Here is a 20,452-nt window from a genome sequence, read left to right as displayed (position 1 = left end):
TGCACATTAAGCATAGTTGTTCCAAATTTTTGTGTTGTTTGCTCTGAAAGTGACCACCTTCCAAGCAACATCACCAAGCTACTAAGAAAACCCACATGGGTTTTACAGAAGCAAAGTTTTGCATTTGAAAAAAAATGAATCAGTCTTGCTATGTGGATTGTACCCGGTTTGTGGATTTTACCCAACAACACCACATTTTTTGGGCAGTCACTCACCAGCTAAGTTAAGGAGGCCAGCAGGTGGCAAGGTGAAAACAAATTAATTTGCAGTTTGAAGTTTATGTGGAAACACTGGCAAACAAAAAGAGTTGTGCAGAAATCTACAAGTTGGACAAATCTGGTTAATGTTAATAAATAAGATTAAGGTTGTTTTTGAATATTACACGGTTGTTGCAGATTGTGGCTACCTAATTATCAGGCAACCAATTTTAAACTATGTATTAAGAATTATTTCTAGCTCATAAGCTGTAGTTCAATCAAAACTGGATTCATTTTACAGCAGCACAGTTTTTATTTTTATGGTTTGGTAAGGTTAGGGTAGAAAAATTGGACATAGAGGAACAAAGAGGAACATCTTTACTGTGGCTATCTTTTCAAACCACGAATCCTTGCAGACTCACTGAGCTTTCTGCCATTCTTGTTTACTTTTGTAGTGAAGAAATTCTTGATTTCAGTTCCCGGTCAATTTACATTGTTTCAGATGCGTGATCGTGGCCTAGAGCCAACGCCAGCTACTCTAACAGGACTGTTCAATTCATGTGCGGAGAGTCCTTATCCTGAAATGGGCCTAGAGAAAGCTCGCAACCTTTATGAGCAGATCAAGTTGAAAAATTGGGTTCCCAGCAACCTCACCTACCATGCCATGATCAAGGCATTTGGCAAGTGTGGAGACCTTGACATGGCCTTTAGGGTGAGTACAATAAGTTAATAAGGCCTTCAATATTTGACAAAATTGAAAAACCTTCGCAGATGTGGGAAAAACCTAGTAACTAATACATCAAATACTGCAAAGCTGCGCAAGGGAGTTTTCACACCCTCCCGAAATGCTAGGGTTTCAACTACCCAAAATCTATACTCTGTTTTGTACTTGGCGAGCTACACTGAAAACTATGCAAGTGCATTGCATTCATAGAAGTTGCACTTAACATGCCTTGCAGCGCAGTTGTTTTATCACCTTTTTTACAAAACAACCATAGGACCATACGTCAAAAATAAACTTTGTGAACAAAAGGCTACGTCAAATCATCTATTGAACGCCTTTGTACTTCCAATATGCGACATGCAATGTTTTGGTTGAAAGCTAAAAAAAAAATTAAATTAAGTTATGGGGTTTTACGTGCCAAAACCACTTTCTGATTATGAGGCACGCCGTAGTGGAAGACTCCGGAAATTTAGACCACCTGGGGTTCTTTAACGTGCACCTAAATCTAAGTACACGGGTGTTTTCGCATTTTGCTCCCATCGAAATGCGGCCGCCGTGGCCGGGATTCGATCCCGCGACCTTGTGCTCGGCAGCCTAACACCATAGCCACTGAGCAACCACGGCGGGTTGGTTGAAAGCTCAAGCGGTATGTTGTGGCTGCTGATTACAGAAATGTATCGCTCCACTTGTCTGGTAATAACTAGGTTCAGATCTGCGACTCTTCCCATGTAATAATTACACATGAAAGTATGACACTTAATGTTACATTGAATTACATGATGCATGTCTACCTATATCATTCATGCATTATTTTTTGGTATCAAATTCAAGCATGTATAGAAAGTCTGTTAAGCATTTTTGTAGCACTGCTTTCTGTGTATGAAATACAGTACAGTTCAGTTTTTGCAACTGCTTGGTTTTATCTAATGCAAGTGCTTTACTATATCTGAGGTATTTTCTTGCATATTACTGGGCTTCTGCTTAGCACTCCTACACTCACTGCTATATCTGACACATGCTCCTGTACGATTCTCCATCTTAGCACTGTTAAATGCTACATACTATGTGTATCTAGACATTTCACTTTATCCAGTGGATTCCTGCTTTGCGATACTTTAGGTCTTGTGCACACTTTAAGAAACTACTCAAAATCTAGCCAAAACTTTGCAAGCACACTGCTATACCCGAGTCTTTCTAGTGTGTCACTATATCCAAATTTAGTAGTACTTGTATACTCTCCGTTATGTCCGATGCATTTTCCTGTATGCTCCGCCGGCTCCGCTCTGTACAACAGGCTGTGCATCCATGATTCAAACTGTGCTGCTACACATTGTCGCCACTGCGACAAAATGATTGTTGAACTCCCTTTGCACAGTTTTGCTGTAAAATTAAGAAAGCAGAGGGATTACCGAGCATAAGGTCTGGCTGGCTGGGCACCCTGTACAAAAGTAAGGGTAGAAGAGGTTTTGAGAGAGCATAGAAGGAAACACTAGCGCAACATTTTGAATGGGCACAGAAATATGGAGAAGCGTGCAAAAATTTAACAAAGAAATTGCCATATTGTCTTCTCTTAAAAGGATACTCACTTGGGCTTGTTGGTGTGGTGTTAAAAGACCGAATAGAGTAAAAGTGCATTTTTTGTGTCTTTCTGTTTGGCCCATTCCGTGCGCACTCTCCTCACAGCCACAGATATCACAAGCAGGTCTCTTAAACATTCCATTGCTAAATTGAATTGTATCAAAGTTTATTTTATTTCAGTTTCAAACAGAACTGGGGGGGTTGAGAGGAGAAAGCTGTTTAGACGACCGCTTGACAAAGCTCTTGAAGCCACAAAGCAGCACTGACAATTGTGAGAAGAATAAATCAAGTAAGAGGCAAAACATAGCATAATAAGCCCAATACAATAAATTCTCTGCTTTATATTGAAGAGTTCGGTCCAAGAGAACACATGATTATACAAAAATATAATAAATTACAATTCAGCACAGAGGCGAGATCGCACAAGCATCTTGCTTTCTGAATGTTCGCTTGCATTCTCATGATTCGCCACGCTTTCATTAGTGGTTGTCCGCTCGGCAAGGCGGGAGCGCCAATTGAACATTGCCTACTTGGTGATGTAGGAGGCAAAGCCAACATTCGGAAAGCGAAATGCATGCGTGTTCTCAGTCAGTAAGCTCCCCCTCCCCCCCAAAAGAAAACAAAGAAGAAAAAGAATTTAAGAAAGTATCGGAGTATATAATCATTAAGCGCTTGCACAGCAGTGCATTGCCTTTGACAAAAACATTTGTTCAATAACAGTGGGTACAATATGGTGGTTTCAAAAATAATATAGATGAGCTAACTGACAAATAAATGTACAGTAAATGTAATGTAATGTACAGTAAATGTACAAAAAAAGGCACAGTGTTTAAGTTCTCATATAATTTAGTGTCCTAGCATTTACGTAAATATGTCAACGTAGTGAAACCGTCTAAGTAAAGGTAAGACTAATGTGTCGCGTTTTTGAGTTTCGTATAGTGTTTTATGAGGGTCAGTATTGCTATTCTAAAAAGAAAGGGGTCATTTCGTGCTATTGACTTTTTGTAGAAGCATGCAAGCCTGTATTCAAACATGAACAGGCCTTAATGAACAGGCCTTAATGTTTAACATAACTGCTAAAGCTCATGGGAAGCAAAAATGTTGGCAAGTCAGTGGACATGGCCATTCCAAATTTCACATGTGGGACAAGAAATTTCCTTCCCTTTGAGCGGCACAAGCAATGCGCAGTGCTGATTGAAAGAGCTGGCTTAAGCTGTTAAAGAATGACTTTCTTCCTTATTGGCTTTAGGGTGCAGCCACAAAAAAACAGATTGATCAGAGCCCCTAATTTTTCAGGTGATGGATGAAATGGCCGATGCCAAGCATGCGATTACCACCGAGACCTTTGCATTTCTTCTGATGGCCTGCATCACTGACAAGGAAGCTGGATTTTCACTGGGACTTAAAGTAAGCACAAGGAGTTCCTGTGTACAGTGCACTGTAATATTATAAGAGCTTTAAAATGAACCATGCCTGTGCTATTATAAAAAAAAAAAAAAGTACTTTAGCTTCTCGTAACCTGTTCTTGTGGAAAAGTGGTTTATTGTACATGGGCCGTGTTGCACTTGCTGCGAGCCAGTTGCACGACCTGCAGCAGCGCAGACTGAGCCGAAAACAACTCACCCTGTATACGGCATACGGCACATCAACTAATTTATACACAGTTCTCAGCACAGGGCTGCTAGATGTCTGTGCTGGTTGAAGGGCTGCACTCTCTACATCCCCGCCCCTCCCCTAAGAACATATCTGAGCCCCAACGTCTTTACAAGTCCAGCCTACCAGGAGGTACGATTTGTGGCCCACACCTAGTCATTTGTACTGGGCCTGTGTGGCAGTTGAATGCTCTAGGTAAAGGCGTCCTTGTTCTTCTGGGTGTAGTCACTCTTTCTTGTGCAGTTGCATGCCTTTTCTCTGGAGTTGCCCGTGTTAGCTGTTGACAGAGGGTTGCCTCAGGGCCTTCCCCATGAACCAGTTCTTGAAGGCATTGTGTCTCTAGTTACAAAACATCATATAACGCCAGTTAAAAAGCACCGGTTACACAGCATCACATAATAACAGAACAGTGCACTCGACCACTCTGCCAGATCCCTTACCGAGTATCCACGCGAGAATGTGGAGCTATAAGGCAACAAGTCGACAAAGTGCTGCACAACATCATACAGCCGTCAAGAAGCCTGTGTGCATCTCCTTTAGTCTTGGTGAAGAAAAGGACATTTCTGCGTCAGTTATTGTCAACTGAACAAGATCACAAAGAAGGATGTATGCCCTTTGCCATGAATACATGACGCATTAGATTGGCTCTGCAACACTATATGCTTCTTGTCGATGGATCTCAAGACTGGCTACTGGCAAATAGAAGTGGATGACAGGGATCAGGAGAAGGCCACCTTCATCATGCTGGACGGCCTCTTCGAGTTCAAGGTGATGCCATTTGGACTTTACTCTGCGCTTGCAATATTCCAGCGTGTGATGGACACAGTCTTGGCAGGACTGAAGTGGCAGACTTGCCTCGTCTATTTGGATGACGTTGCAGTCTTTGCTACGAATTTCGAAGATCACCTGAGGTGGCATCAGACAGAATGATCAAGTCATCTGGACTCACCCTGAAGCCTGAAAATTGCCGTTTTGCTTATGTAGAGCTTACGGATAGGCCATGACATCAGCAAGTCTGGAGTCCGTCCCAACCCACAGAAGACAGCTGCCATCACGAAGTTCCTGCGGCCTGTCAACAAGAAGGCAGTGTGCAGATTCCTTAGCCTGTGTGCCTATTACAGGCACGTTGTAAGAAACATTTCAAGAATTGCAGGAAGACACATATTCAGGAACACGGCAGGAAGATACATTTCAGGAGCTAAGACGGCTGCAGTCACCACTCGTGCTTTCGTACTTCGACGAAGGCACTGAGATGGAAATCCACACCAACACAAGTAGCGCAAGGTGTCCTGCTCATTCAAAGGAAGGGTGGAGTTGAAAGCGTAATAGGTTACGCTAGCCGGTTACTGTCTAAAGCAAAAGCAAATTATTCTACTCTGGAGAAAAAGTGCCTCGTGATCATTTGGGCTATGGCAAAATTTTGGCCTTACATATACGGCAGGCACTTCAAAGTGGCAAATGCCCTGTGTTGACTGGCAAACTTAAAGGATCCTTCAGGTCGCCTAGCGCGATGAAGTCTCAGACTCCAGGAACTCAACATCACCGTGGTGTATAAGTCCTGTCTTGTATAAGCCTGTCGCACGCTCCTATTGACCTGCTACCGCAAGGCGAACTGTACGACGATGCCTTCCTGGGAACAATAGCTGCAGACGACTTTGCAGAACAGCAACGAACAGACCCAGAGTGACGAAGCCTTGCAGAGTATACTTAGAAGGCAAGACCGACGTTGTTCCTTGAGTACAGTTGAACCTCACAATAACGAAATCGGCAAGGAACGCAAAAAAATTCGCTTTTGCGAGAATTTTGTTGCGAAAAGAGACAGCACAGATAGGCAATGCATTGCAGAACAAAACTTTACTGTCAAAATTCTGTTACCTTACTTTGGCAAGCTTTGCTCGAGGATACAGAACCGCATTGCCGACAGTACAAAGTGAGCCACATGCGTTGGTCAGCAGTGGCATCACTGCCGTGGAGCAGTATTCTCGGTCAGTTACTTTCGAAGATACTACCACTTCTGCGAGATTTTGCATAACTCGGCACCAGATGCAGAGCAACAGCGCATGCAGGAGCATTTCTCCAGCACGCGGAGTCGCCCGTAGGCGCCGACGCGTCCAGTGCCGAAGCAAAAGTGATTGTATCTCGTGTAGCCGAAGGCAAACAATCGCGATTACGGCCCCTTAGAGCAAATCTACGTCCGGCGCCAAATCTGCAGGCGATGACTGTCGGGTGGCACCAAAACCAGTGTTCTTGCCGCAAGGGATGCGTATTCCCGGACGATCGCTCAATCACGGCCCAATGCGTAGCACTCCATGCTGCGACCACCATCTCAAACGCCATAAATGTCGGTGGGACATGGTTTTCCTTGTTTTTGCAGCATTTTTCTCACCAAGGTGCACATTTCGCAGCGCATTGCCGAGATCGGCGATCGTTTGAAATGCACATTCATTTTCCATTCAGTTCCGCCTCACGCGATTGACCTAGGCTGCGCCGAGTCGTCAGCCGCGGGGAAGGCAAACTGAACGCGCGTTTCCAACAACAATCTACAATCTCGCCTAGTAGGTGTGCAAAACCGTCCTCACTTGTCAGTAGCAACATGCGTGCCAGTTCAAACGGGCGATCAACAGACGAGATGGCAGCCATGATGTGTTTCCAGCACACGAGATCGCTTCCGGCGCTTGGTTGTTTTTGTAAAGAACAATGGCGGTGCCCACGTAAGTGTAATGTGTTGACATTTTACGCAATTCTTGTGCAAAACAACGCCTTTGAGCACATTTTAGAGCCTGCTAGCCCTACACGAGTAGGTAATATGCGGGGTTATGCTCCCGCAAATTTCGTGGATGCGGGATTGTAGTACGACATTTCGTTGCCGAGAGGTACGAAATGCATTGAATCTTATGGGCGGTCGCCGGGGATATGAAAATATTTCGTTGTCGCAAGAATTTTGTTGGTGCGGGATTTCGTTATCGCGGGTTTTGACTGTATTTGCGGCGTGGACTGTCTTCATTTTCTTTACACAAAGACGCCCTCGTAAAAAGAACTCCTACCCAGTCTATGCAGCACAGATTTGTTGTAACTTGTTGTGCCCGCAGCACTCTGGCCAGAAGTTCTGCACACCCTGCACGACAATCAGACCGCCGGGCAGCTCGGATTTTCCCGTAGGCTAGCAAGATCACAAGAGAAGTACTATTGGCCGCGTCTGACTGCCAACGTCGCCCGTCACATAAAGACATGCCGTGACTGCCAGCGATTCAAGACACCTGGCTGTAAGCTAGGTAGTAATCCTGGCCAGCAGGATTACTACAGCCAATCAAGCCTCCTTGCCGACTGTTTCAGCAAATAGGAATGGATTTGTTTGGACCCTTTCCGACGTCAACATCCAGAAATAAGTGGATAGTCGTGGTGACGGACTACCTCACCCGCTTCGCTGAAATGAAAGCTCTGCCGAAAGGTAATGCAGCCGAAGTGGTGAAATTCTTTGTTGAGAACATCCTGCTGTGACGTGGTGCCCCAGAAGTCATCACCGACAGAGGAATGGCCTTTACAGTGTTCCCAACTAGGATCACCAAAAGGGCCTTTTTTCTTGCAATAGTTGTACTGCGAGTTGCGCGCTGGGCACTCGGAGCGAGAAGGTGGGGCATGACCGCAGAAATCACACGAATTCTTGCTAGCGGCTTTCTGCCTTGCTGGCGTCACCTCGGCGTGTCTGTCACATCTCCGCTGGTACTGATGGTGCTTGGCTGCGTTGAGATTCGGTACACCTTGCACCGTTGCATGTGCTTCAAGCTTACTCTTCTGTTTTTCGGCGTGTTCCGCTTGGCTTGCTTGAATACATGCCTCCTTGAGGCTCAGCTAAGGGTTTGTGCAGAACTTATCGTTGGTGAGTGAGGAATCCCACACTCCCACCATGAAGCGGTCGTGGACAAGACATTCTTCGACTTGATTGGAAGGGTAGTTGCACCTTTTTTCGCAGTTTACACAGCTCTGCATAGTAGCTGTCCACGGTTTCACCCGGTTGCTGGGCTCGTTGATGAAACTGTGCCAACTCGTAATCTTCATTGATGGAATGGATGAAATGTGCTGTGAATTTATTGCATACGATAGAGTAGTTGTTCAGAGATATGTCAAGGCCGAAAGTTGCAAGAAGTGGGCGAGCTTCAGAGCCCATGTAGTACAGTAGAGTCCAAACTTGAATATCTCCCAGTGCATGGTGAAGGCCTAAAGTAAATGCGTATTACTTGAATAGGTTTAACCAGGTTGACCAGGAACTGGCGTTTTCGAAGTTAAACTGATCAGGCTGGCGCAAGGAATGACTGGCCCATAATGCGGTCACTGGTGCGGGCGTAGCGGCTGATTGCAATGAATCTAGGAACGTATTCCGAGACGATAACTTTTGGCAGTACTATCGCTTTGGCCGTCAGGCGCACGCAGGTTGGCCAGTTAAGCAAAACCAGATGATCTGATTAGCTGCTGGAGTACTACGTCACACCAAGACGATAAGATTGTTGAAAGTGATTGTCCGAGAATATGTCCCCAGTATGAGGAACGGCCTTCTCCAATGACTGCTAAGTGCGGCGACTGTGACATCTAGGCAATTGACTTGCATGTAGTAGGCTAGCTGGCGAGGTCGAGCATTGGGGAAGCCAAAGGATGTGTTGGCAAGGCAGACAAGGGCAACTATGCTGTTGCTGGCTGGAGGATTGGGCTTGTGACTAGCATGTGACACCCCCTAGGTATAATCTTCGTTGGCCCACCACGCTCGGGCCACGCTCGGGGGCAACATTAGTCACCGCACCAAATAAACACTCATGAGCAGAGCTGCTTGGCGGTCAGCCATCGTTCACCACCACGCTGTGGAGTGTCACTTTGATGGCAGGTGCCTTGAGCCACCCCCCTTGTTCACGAACCCGGACGGATTGTGACGCTGGTGACGGGTGCCCACAGATCAACCTATGCTGCTGGGAGCGGTGAAACACCGCCCCCGTTCCTGCCGCCATGTTGCTGTACAGGAGGTTCGAACCGTTCGAGGGAGATGGGCCCGCCTGGCCAGTCTACAAGGAGCAAGTCCACGTGTTCTTCCAGGCAAACGACACGCCCGAGGCCAAAAAGCAGGACATTTTCCTGGCCAGCTGCGGCACCTGCATCTTCGATCTCCTGCTTGACCTCCTCAAGCCGGCCACACCGCATGTTAAGACGCTGAGTGAGCTGCCCACCATGCTGCACTCGCATTTCAGCCCAGCACTGTCCACGCTAATGGAGTGTTTCCGCTTCAGTAACCGGAGCCACTGGGAAGGAGAGACTCTTCGGCAGTTGGTTGCTGAGCTACAAGGGCTAACGAGTGCCTGCACCTTTGGGGAACAGCTGGACTCGCTGCTCCCGGACAGTTTCGTCTGCGGCATGAGCAACCCCGCCATGCAGGCGTGACACCTGGAGCTACCTAACCCCTCGCTGTAAGACGCTGTGAAGGCAGCGCTGGCGATGGAAGCTGCGGCCAAGGACGTCGGCAAGATTGCACTTGTGACCGGCTCACTGTCGGTGGAAGTGGTTGTCAACAAGGAGGAGGGAAAGAGATAAGTAGAAGGCAGGGAGGTTAACCAGAATAACGTCCGGTTGGCTACCCTACACCGGGGGAATGGGAAAGGGGGAAAACAAAGATAACAGGGAGAGAGAGGAGGGAAGGAAAGAAGGAAATTGCGGTGAGTTCGCTGACGTGTGTGGCCTTACAGAAATTGCATTAATAGTCACAGATGGTCGCACAAGGCCGTCGTCCTTAAGAAGCACAAAAGCGCCTTCACCGCTTTATGGGCCGACGGCCGATGGGTGCGGTGTTTCAACAGCACCTGCACAGAAAGCGGCCGATTGTCCAGTTTTTGGAAAGCTTGGGCAAGTTCTCTCTCAGGGGTGTATCGTGGACAGTGGCACAGCAGGTGGTCGATGTTTTCTTCGATGCCACAAACCTCGCATGCTGCGCTGTCAGTTACTCCAATTAATGTAGAGTATGCCTTTGTGAAGGCAACTCCTAACCAAAGGCGACAGAGAAGCGTAGCTTCACGTCGAGGAAGTCCGAGTGGAGGTCGGAGTTGCAGGGAAGGGTTTAGTCGATGCAGTCGTTTAAGTCGTAAGTTTGGCGAGTTCCACTCGGTCTGTGTGAGACTGCATGCCAGGTGTCGAAGCTGCCTTGCGGTGTCTGTCCTCGAAAGCGGAATTGGAACGCTGTGCTCTTCTTGATGTGCTGTGCGAGCAGCGTTATCGGCAGAATCATTGCCACTGATTCCACAATGGCCAGGTACCCATTGAAAAACGACTTCGTGACCTTTTTGTTGGACGTAATGGTAAAGTTTCGCGATTTCGTATGTCAATTGGTCATGGCATCCGTGTCGGAGAACTGACTGTGTGCACTGTAATGCCGGTTTTGAATCACAGAACACAGCCCATTTTCTAGGTCTTTCAGATTCAATGAATTCCAGTGCTCGACGCAGGGCCGTTAGTTCTGCCGCCGTTGAGGTCGGGACATGCGATGTCTTGAAGTGCAGTGTAATTCCTGGCGTTGGTATAACCACGGCACCAGAAGAACTGCACGACGTAGTCAATCCATCGGTATAGATGTGCACGTGGTTGCTGTACTTTTCATGCAAAAGAAGTAAGCTCAGCTGTTTTAGAGCAGGGGCCGGTAGATCTGTCTGCTTCTGTAGTCCTGGAATCATTATATGTACTTGTGGACGGCTCAAACACCACAGAGGAAATGCTGGTTTGGCCACAGGTGCGTACCCTGAAGTAAACGACACACAATGCGCACTGACAGTACCGCTAAATGTTGAGCAGGGCCTTGCAGCAGTGAGGCTCGCCAAGTGGTGGGAAGGGGTCCTAGCACACTGCCTGAGATGCATACGCATTGTCTCAACGGTAATGTGCGTTGTGATTGGGTAATCCTGCGCAAGGGCAATGGTTTAAGCTGTTGATGCACTGCATGGTAAGCCAAGACATATCTTAAGGGCTTGGGCTTGAAAACTCTGAATAGTACACAGGTTAGTCTTGCACGTGTTGGATATTGCAGGCAGGCTGTATCGCAGGAATCCAACGAACAACGCCATGTACAGCTGTAACATAGCGTGTATAGATACTCCACAACTTTTTCCTGCAAGGAACCTGAACAGGTGACAGATAGCAGTCAGCCGCTTTCTCACGGAATTCACGTGCGGAGTCCAAGATAGGTCTCTGTCAATTACGGCTCCCAAGAACCTGTGACTTCTGCTGTATGGTATAAGTTGCCCGTTAATAGATATGCCGTAAGCAGACATTCGCTTCCTTGTGAATGCCACCATTGCGCACTTCCCGCATGAAATTTCAAGTCCTTGTTCACGAAGGTAGCAAGATGTCATTGTGGCAGCCTTCTGAAGCCGAGCGCGAAGCTGAAGTCGTGTCACACCTGATGCCCAAATGCAGATGTCGTCTGCATAGATGGAAAGTCGTATGGTGCTTGGCAGGTTGTCAACTAATCCACAGAGGGTTAGATTGAAAAGAGTCGGGCTAAGCACTCCGCCTTGAGGGACTCCTCGGCTACTGTAATGCTCGAATGTCGGGGCCATTTTCTGTGTTCACGTAGAATGGTCTCCTCTGTAAGTAGCTGCACATCCACATATACATCTTACTACCAAGTCCGACAGCTTCTAACGTGCTAAGGATGGCTTTATGGGTGACATTATCATAAGCGGCTGTCAACAAGTTGGCGACAAAGGGCAATACCTGTAGTCGCTGTGGTGGTGCCCATTCCCCCTCACAGTGCCTGTCCTCTCAAGCACAATGCTTCGCGTACGGGAAAGCTGGGCACCTGGCACAGGTATGCCGAAGGGGGAGGATGAACAGCGGACAGCAGCAGCAGCAGCCTGGTTCAAACCCAGGTCCCACACAAGCTTGCGGCCAAGGTAGCCGTCGTAAGGGTAGTACGCGGCGGAGACTTGCAGCAGCAGGCTCAAGTTCCCCTGCGGCTAGGCTCCACACCGTGGCCGAGGACCCGCCAATTTTCGTCATGTGGCACACAGGCCTTGTTCTCTTGTCTGTGCCACCGTACATGCTGACCATTGAAGTCTGCGGGCACCCCATTTTCATGGCGTTTGACACGGGCGCCAGCGTATCGGTCATGGTCAGGAAACTGTTCAAGCATACCTTCTCCGGCGTGTCCATCGAGGCTTTGGGTGTCATGCTGTGCAGCTACTCCGGACAGCCCTCCCAGGTCAGCGTTCGCTTTGGCGACAGGGAGGCAATCCTTCCCCTTTACTTAACCAAGGGGTCGTTGCCGATGCTACTGGGCCGAAACTGGATTCTCGCACTGGGCGTTTATCTGCTGTAGTACCAGGAAGCCAGCCTGCATGTTGTGAAAAATCGCCAGCCTCCTGACTGGACCTGGGAGACCTGCCTGGAGTAGCTGCGCAGCATCACGCCTGAAGCCTCGACGGACACACTGGAGAATGTACACTTGAACAGTTTCCCGGCCATGTCCGGCACGTTGGCCCCTGTGTTCAGCTCCATGGAAATGGGGTGCCCACAGATTTTGAGGGTCAGCATGTACGGTGGCACAGACGACGGTACAAGGCCTGTATGTCGAAAACCGGAGGGTCCTCGGCCACGACGTGGAGCCTGGCCGCGGAAGAACTTGAGCCTGCTGCCGCACGCCCCGCCGCGTACCCTTGCGACAGCTACCCTGGCCGCTGGCTTGTGTGGTACCTGGGCATGAACCAGGCTGCTGCTGCTGTTTGCTGTTCGTCCTCCCCCTTCGGCATACCCGTGCCTGGTGCCCAGTTTTCCTGCACGTGAAGCATTGTGCTTAAGAGAACTGGCACTCTGAGCGGGAGTGGGCACCACCACAGCGACCGCAGGTACTGGCCTTTGTCACCAAATTGTTGACCGCTGCTTCTGCCAACGGTTAGCCAGTCGCACGGGCAATCTCGCTGGCGTCCTTGGCGGCAGCTTCCATTGCCAGCGCTGCCTTCATAGCATCATCCAGCGAGGGGTCGGGAAGCTCCAGGAGTCATCTCTGCATGGCGGTGTTGTTGATGCCGCAGACGAAACAGTCCCGGAGCAGCGAGTCCAGTTGGTCCCTAAAGGCGCAGGCACTCGCTAACCCTCGTAGTGCAGCAACGAACTGCCCGTGGGTCTCTCCTTCCCGGCGGCTCCGGTTGTTGAAGTGGAAACGCTTCATTAGTGTGGACGGTGCTGGGTTGAAATGCGAGCGCAGTATGGCGAGCAGCTCACCCAGCGTCTTAACATGCGGCGTAGCTGGCTTGAGAAGGTCGACCGGGAGACCGAAGGTGCTGGTCCCGCTGTTTGGCCTCAGGTGTGTCGTTTGCCTGGAAAAACACACGGACTTCTTCCTCGTAAATTGGCCAGGTGGACCCGTCTCCCTCGAACGGCTCGAGCCTTCCGTACAGCGGCATGGCAGCAGCAACGGGGGGCGGTGTTTCAACGCTCGCGGCGGCGTAGGACGATCCGTGGGTTCTCGTTGCCACTGTCAAAATCCGTCCGGGTTTGTGAACAAGGGAGGGCTTGAGGCACCCTCCGTTAAACAGACGCTCCGCAGCGTGGTGGTGATGAACGATGACTGACCACCGAGCAGCTGTGCTCACCAGTGTTTATTGCGATATGGTGACCAATGTTGGCCCACCAAGCTACCGAGCCTGGTGGGCCAACGAAGATTGTGCCTGAGGGGGGTCACATGCTTTTTACACATTTGCTGGCACGTCGGCTGGCATCTATGTACCTGAGGGAGCCTGGTCTCATTTTTTCAAGCCTTGCCAATTGCCGTTCATACTGAAGGACGGGGTCACCCAGGAGCTGTAACGGTTGCAGCGAGAGGGCATCCTGGTGCCTGTTGAGACATCTGAATGGGCTGCCCCCATCGTACCTGTCCTCAAGTGAGACGGCAGTGTCAGGATTTGCGGAGCTTTCAAGGTTGCCATCAACCCTATCACTACCGTTGAGAGGTACCCGCTACCCCAGATTGAAGATCTCTGGTCAGCGTTGTCTGGGGGACAGGAGTTCGCGAAGCTTGACCTCAGAGATGCTTACCAGCATCTCCCGGAAGCCTTCCGGAAGTACATCACAATATCGTCAACTTTGGGGCTCTTCCAGTACACGCGCTTACCATTTGGCATGGCCTCAGCCTCTATTTTGTCGCTGGTTTCCAGGTGTCATAGAATAAATTAAATAAATGTGGGGAAACCTGTTCCTACTGGTATGCAATAACGGGTTTAAAGCCATTTTTCAGAGGGAGATGGACAACCTATTAAGGGGCATGAGGCACGTGGCAGTGTACTTGGACGACATCCTGGTTACTGGTACCGATGACAGGGACCACCTTCAGAGCGTGCACAACGTCCTGGCATGACTGCAGGACGCTGGTCGCAAGCTCAAGCTGGAAAAGTGTGTTTTGCTGGCCCCCAGTGTTGAGTACCTGGGATGTGTCATTTCCCAGGCCGGCGTAGCCCCCCCCCCCCTCCCCTAATGTTGATACTGTGCTCAAGGCGCCTAAGCCCCAGAACAAGAAGGAGCTTCAGAGCTACCTCGGCCTCGTCAACTTCTGCAGGAGTTTCCTGCCGAACCTGTCGGCGCATCTACAGCCGCTCCATCTTCTGCTGTGAGATGGTCAACAGTGCGTCTGGAAGAAGGAGCAGGACATGGCCTTCCAGTGCAGCAAGGAGCTAATCACAAAGGCTCCAGTGCTGGCCTACTTCGATCCAGCCAAGCCTGTCGTCCTGGCTGTAGATGCATTGCCATACGACGCAGGAGCTGTCCTGGTACACCGAGATAAGGATGGCCAGGAGCGCCCTGTGTCGTTTGCTTTGTGTCGGCTTCATGCTGCAGAGCAATGCTACAGTCAGCTGGACAAGGAAGCCCTGGCCTTCATGTTTGGGATCGATTGCTTTCGCCAGTAATTTGGGGCCGGAAGTTTGGGGCAGTCACAGACCACAAGCTGCTGTTGAGGCTGCTGGGGTGTGACAAAACGGTTGCCGTGCAGGCATCACCTCGAGTAGTACACTGGACATTCAGGCTGGCAGGCTACAGCTACCAGCTGGTCTGCCATCTGGGAAAGGACCTCGGACCTGCTGATGCACTGAGCCGCCTGCCCCTGCCAGAGGTGCCTACCCTGCTCCTGTTTCAGAACCTGCTGAAATGTTCATGCTGGAACATGCATACCCTGACATCTTTCCAGATCTGCAGTGTCGCAGGTGACCAGCCGGGACCCAGTCCTGTCTCAGGTGGTCAAGGCGGTGTCCCGTGGGGAGGAGTCGGTTCAGCAGGCCTATACTCACAAGGTCGCTGAGCTTACCCTGCAGTAGGGCTGCCTGCTGCAGTGTTCCATTGTAGAGATCCCACAATGTCTCCGGTCCAGGGTCCTGCATTTGCTGCACGCAGGTCATCCTGGCGTGGAAAAGACCAAAATGGTGGCCCGGTCCCATGTTTGGTGGCCTGGCCTGGACTAGGACATTGTTCACATGGCGCAGAGCTGCCAAGTCTGCCAGGAGCATCAACGGACCTCACGTCATGTGGAAATCACCCCCTGGCCATTCCCACAGAGATCCTGACGCTGCCTGCATGTAGATTTTGGGAGGCCCTTCAAGGGCCTTTACTTCCTGGTCATTCATGTCTTGAATATTGTAACCGTGCTAACACATGCGTCCACAAAGTAACAAGGACGAGACACCTGCTTCAAATGGTGCAGCCGAGCCGCTGGTGCAGACCATCAAGGGCAAGTTCAAGAAGAGTGAGGCTCGGGATTACCGGGCGCAGGTTGCCTGGGTGCTGTTCCAGTACAGGACCACGCCCCACAGTGTCACTGGCCATGCCCCCTGTGAGCTTCTGCTGGGCCAGATGGTCAAAACACCCTTGGACGTCTTGCATCCAGACCTCCGTTTCACAGCGCTCCTGAAGCAGCTGAGGCAAAAGCTGGCTGTTGACCGAGGGTGCTGTCCCGGGCCTTTGCCGGAGTCAGGAGCTCCAGTCTTTGCCAGGAACTTTTGTCCTGGCCCCCCCTGGTCCGCCGGACAGGTGGTGTCTCCTGCCAGCGCCTCATCGCTGCTTGTTTGCATGCTGGACGGGACCACGTGGCACCGGCACACCGACCATGTTAGGTCTCACCTTGGGACTTGGCTAGCACCTTCTACTGCCGCTTCAGAAGTCAAGCCCGCAGGAGGAAGAGCAGCAACACCAGTCGCTTCCAGCGAAGCACCGCCCACCTTGAAGGCGGCAAGCATTGCCCGTGGTGCGGCGCCTGTTAGGCCAGTGTCAAGTCCGGCACCACTCTCAAGGTCAGCCACTATGGACCCTCCGGACAGAGTGAGGCTGGCTCAGGCAGCACCCGGTGTTGCCACACTCAGCCCGTCAACACCAGTGCCCAAGCGAAGTACTCGACCGCAGAGGCCGCCTGACCGTGACTCGCCTGGCTAACAGGCGCCGTCAACCTAGCTGGGATGGCGGCAGAGCCTTGACCATGCGTCAACTTATGTTTGCTTGGACATATTTTGTTTGTAGTGAACAAACAAACTGGGGGTAAGGGGTGTGACAAGCATGTGACGCCCCCTCGGCATAATTTTCAACAGGCTTGATGGGCAACATTGGTCACCGCACCAAATAAACACTGACGAGCACAGCTGCTTGGCGGTCAGTCATCGTTCATCACCACCACGCCGCAGAGCGTCACTCTGATGGCGAGTGCCTTGAGCCCCCCCTCCTTCACGAACTCAGGCGGATTGTGACAGACGATAGTATCGCTGAAAGTGATTCTCCGAGAATATGTCCCCAGTATGCAAAGTGGCCTTCTCCAATAACGTGATAGCTGCTAAGTGCGGCGACTGACATTTAGGCAATTTACTTGCATGTAGTAGGCCGGCTGGCGAGGTCTAGCATTGGTGAGACCAAAAAATGTGTTGGCAAGGCAGACGAGGGCAACTATGGAGTTGCTGGCTTGAGAATTAGGCTTCGTAGATGATGGATGGAGGTGCGCCTTTGCAGTTGCTGGCGGGAGGGGCTTTGTTGTTAATGAAAACCAAGCGCTTCGTCATGCGTGCACCGTGACCACTTATGACACCATGTTACACTTCCTACGAGCCAGATGCACAACCCGCAACAGCATAGACTGAGCCAAGCACTACACACCCAGCATATGGCACGTCACGTGCAGAGCAATGTGCACAGCGATGAGATTGTATTGTACGAGGTTATTTGACGTGAGTTGCCACCTTTAGGAAAGGAATGATCTTACTGTACCTCCATTCTACTGGTTATTTAACTTGGGATAACGACTCTCTAAATATCGGACATAAGTACTTCGTGTGCCATTCAGCGTGCCTAACAAGAAAAGTTTTAAGTATGCGTCAACTCTCAGGGTTTTCTTTGTGTCCAAGTTTAGCAACAGCGAAAGCAGGTGCCCTTATTTATTACTGTGCAGTATTGTGCAAAATTCCACTTTACTGTACAGAACTGTACAGGAACTGAACAATGCATGTGGAGGCTCCAGCACCAGCTGAATACACACTAGACCACCTTGCTTGCCCAGGAAAGCCAATCAAACACAACAATCATGTAGGGGGGGGGGGGGGGGAGGCTACTGCATGTTCCTTCACCTGACAATCATTGCTTGGCAAGCCTAAAGAATGCAGCAAAACAGGAACCATGTGCCTGCTGCAATGAGTAAAAACAAATGCTCTCTGTATAATTGGAACTTGCGCATTTTCACATTAGCGAAGCTACTGCTTTTCCACATAGTAGCATGGAAATCTCTATGGCAAGTATCGACACCAATAAATTTCTGTAACAATACTTTTTGCTTTGTGTAATTTACAGAAGTTGGGATCTAGAAGCCAGGTGCATATTTTGTGTGTTTCAGGTTTTTTTCACTCTTGGAACTTATATAAAAAATAGCACATTATTAGTTTTTCACGTTCATTCAGACGCTTCTTTGAAGTTTCACATAAAAATTCTCAAAAGTTATTTGAGCAATTATTACTACTATACATCCATCCAAAACACCCGTGATCAGGCTATGTATTGCAGTATATGTTCCAACTACTATGTCCTGAAATGAAATGTTAAAATATAGAAGCACTGAAAATGAGCACATTTCTTGTGGTAATGAAAGAGTTACGTGTTAGAGTTATTAGCTTGTGGTCTGATATATCCTTGAGAGTGGGAACTATGAGTTCTTTCCAGAGTATACTGCTAATGACAAGTAAAAGATCTAGGATAGATTTTGCTGTCTTGCGAACACATGTAAGTTCTTTGATTAATTGGGGAAGCTCATGAAAGATAACTAAATCAATTCACTTTTCAGCAATAGTATTGAGAGGCTCTTGATTTTCACTGCTCCAATCAATAGATGGTACATGTGAACCTCCAGCAATCAAAATGTTTTTGGTGAGGGCACCACGGTCACATAAAAATTCATTTAGCATTTTAAAGAAAGTACTTTTGTCATTTGGTGGGTGGTAAAATCCACCTATCACCAAAGTGCACTCCTTGAGGCAAATTTTAGCGATGACATTCTAAACTGGGTATATCGGTGAGTCTGATAAATCTAGCATTTCTTGGTACATAATGGAAAATTATATTGCATATTAATAGGGCCTAATGCACGGAGAGCCTCTAAACAGTGGAGTGAACTGAATATCTTGCCCAGTTTAACATGATAAGGTGGAAGCTTGGGCGAGTTGGTGATCCACTATCGACATGTGTGCACAGCGCAAAAGACTAGGACGAGGACGAGCCTGTGTTGTGTTCTCCCTTCAGTCCTTGTCTTTTGCGCTGTGCACATATGCCAGTTTAAGATTTTAATTTCGGGGGAAAGGGGGGATATGAGTAAGCCAGGTGACAAACACAATTGACCTGTCAGAAGGTTTGCCGTCCTCATCAAGAAACAAAAAGCACACTTACTGGAGTAGCTGTGTACAATAAGTGTGTGCACAGGTAGAATTGCATCTCTTGCTCTTGAATAAATATAATGCTTTTGGCAGGGATGTTCAAATGTTTTCAATTGAATGAAACAATTATTGGGACCCATTAACTTCTAAATCAAGTATTAACTTCACACTACCTAATCTGTCATTTTTGATGCAGTGATTTTAATTTCTCGAAATTCTGATTTCAGTGAAGAAAATTTTTTAAAAAGCCCATACTAGGTAGCATTGTTAATAAACTAGAGCGAGTTTGCAGTTGTGAATAACTTCGCAGTTCAATTATTAATTGCTACACTAAATAGTTTACTCAAATAACACTTCTTTCTTCTTTTTTTTTTAGTACGAATAAGCTCTGCATAGCTAGAAATAAAAGTGGACAAGTTGTTTTAATTGCAAGTTAGTGCTTCTGTGTTGCCCGTCTTCTTTCACCGTCCTCGCATGGTTGTGCGCTTTAAGGATTTAGTCATGTCTTACCTAAAGCCTTTCCATACACGTTTCCGCCGACCAGGTCAAGTACTGCCAACCTACCGTCCTCCCCCACGCTCCTCTCCCACTCACCCCCTTAGCTTCCAGCGTAAAGTGGAACTTACGTAGCTTCAGCTTCCTGTTCCGAGTGGAAGTGACGCTATGTTTTTTAGCGCTGTTTACTTTCGTGTCGATGGAGAGGCTGTAATTGCACCAGCTACAGTTTAAACTGTTTATGCGATTCCATCCAAGAACCGCCGCCTATTGTAATCGGCAATCTGGTCGTGTTCACTGCTTCACGTCAACCTGCGACGGTTTGTGCCATGAAGGACAACGTACAGTGGAAGGTTGTGCTTGGGTGCTTGGAGACCACTGTCGTTTTTTGTGCATTTGGAAAACGACGACCGCGAACTACTACTTCAGCGGAATACAACAGCTTGTCCCCTTTGCATTCTTCTTATGGTGACCACCACAGCTCTAGAAACTGCAAGCACAGCATTGCGCATCGGGCATGTATTCTGCTGCACTTTTGTGCTGAAGCATAAAGCCCCTCCAGCCAGCACGTATGGAGGGACTTTAGTGAAGGAGTTTGCGATGCCAATTTGTACGGCAGGCGCATAGAGTTTATGCTGTGGATTCTGAGTTCGAACCTTGTCTCGTACAGCAGATTGAAGGTAATCAACGGCCCAAGTGAGTGCACTACGTGAAGGACTGTGGCGACATGAAGCTATGAAATATAACAAGTTCGAATTTGCATGGAGGGCATTCAGTGATGTGAAAACAAGTGTGCTTTTCTTGTGTGATATGAGCGGAGGTGTGCAGTGAATAGCGTGTGTATGCGTGCATGCAAAGGTGTATGGTGAATTGTGTGGGTGATGCAAGCAGATGTGCAC

The 20,452-nt window shown here is 48.8% G+C and overlaps 1 protein-coding gene across 2 annotated transcripts in view; it reads left to right on the top strand.

The window, feature by feature from the left end:
• Positions 1–20,452, top strand: part of LOC142589539 (pentatricopeptide repeat-containing protein 1, mitochondrial) — a 58,530-nt gene that overhangs the window by 8,047 nt on the left and 30,031 nt on the right. For both annotated transcript variants that reach the window (XM_075700967.1, XM_075700968.1), the window contains exons 3-4: positions 700–909; positions 3,796–3,906. In XM_075700967.1, the coding sequence (XP_075557082.1) occupies positions 700–909; positions 3,796–3,906 (321 nt within the window). The remainder of the gene's footprint in view (positions 1–699; positions 910–3,795; positions 3,907–20,452) is intronic.

The sequence above is a fragment of the Dermacentor variabilis genome, chromosome 8, assembly GCF_050947875.1.
Source record: "Dermacentor variabilis isolate Ectoservices chromosome 8, ASM5094787v1, whole genome shotgun sequence".
Classification (NCBI taxonomy): Eukaryota; Metazoa; Arthropoda; class Arachnida; order Ixodida; family Ixodidae; genus Dermacentor; species Dermacentor variabilis.
Note: the sequence above shows the minus strand (reverse complement) of the source record. Positions and strands in the feature narration are given on the sequence as shown.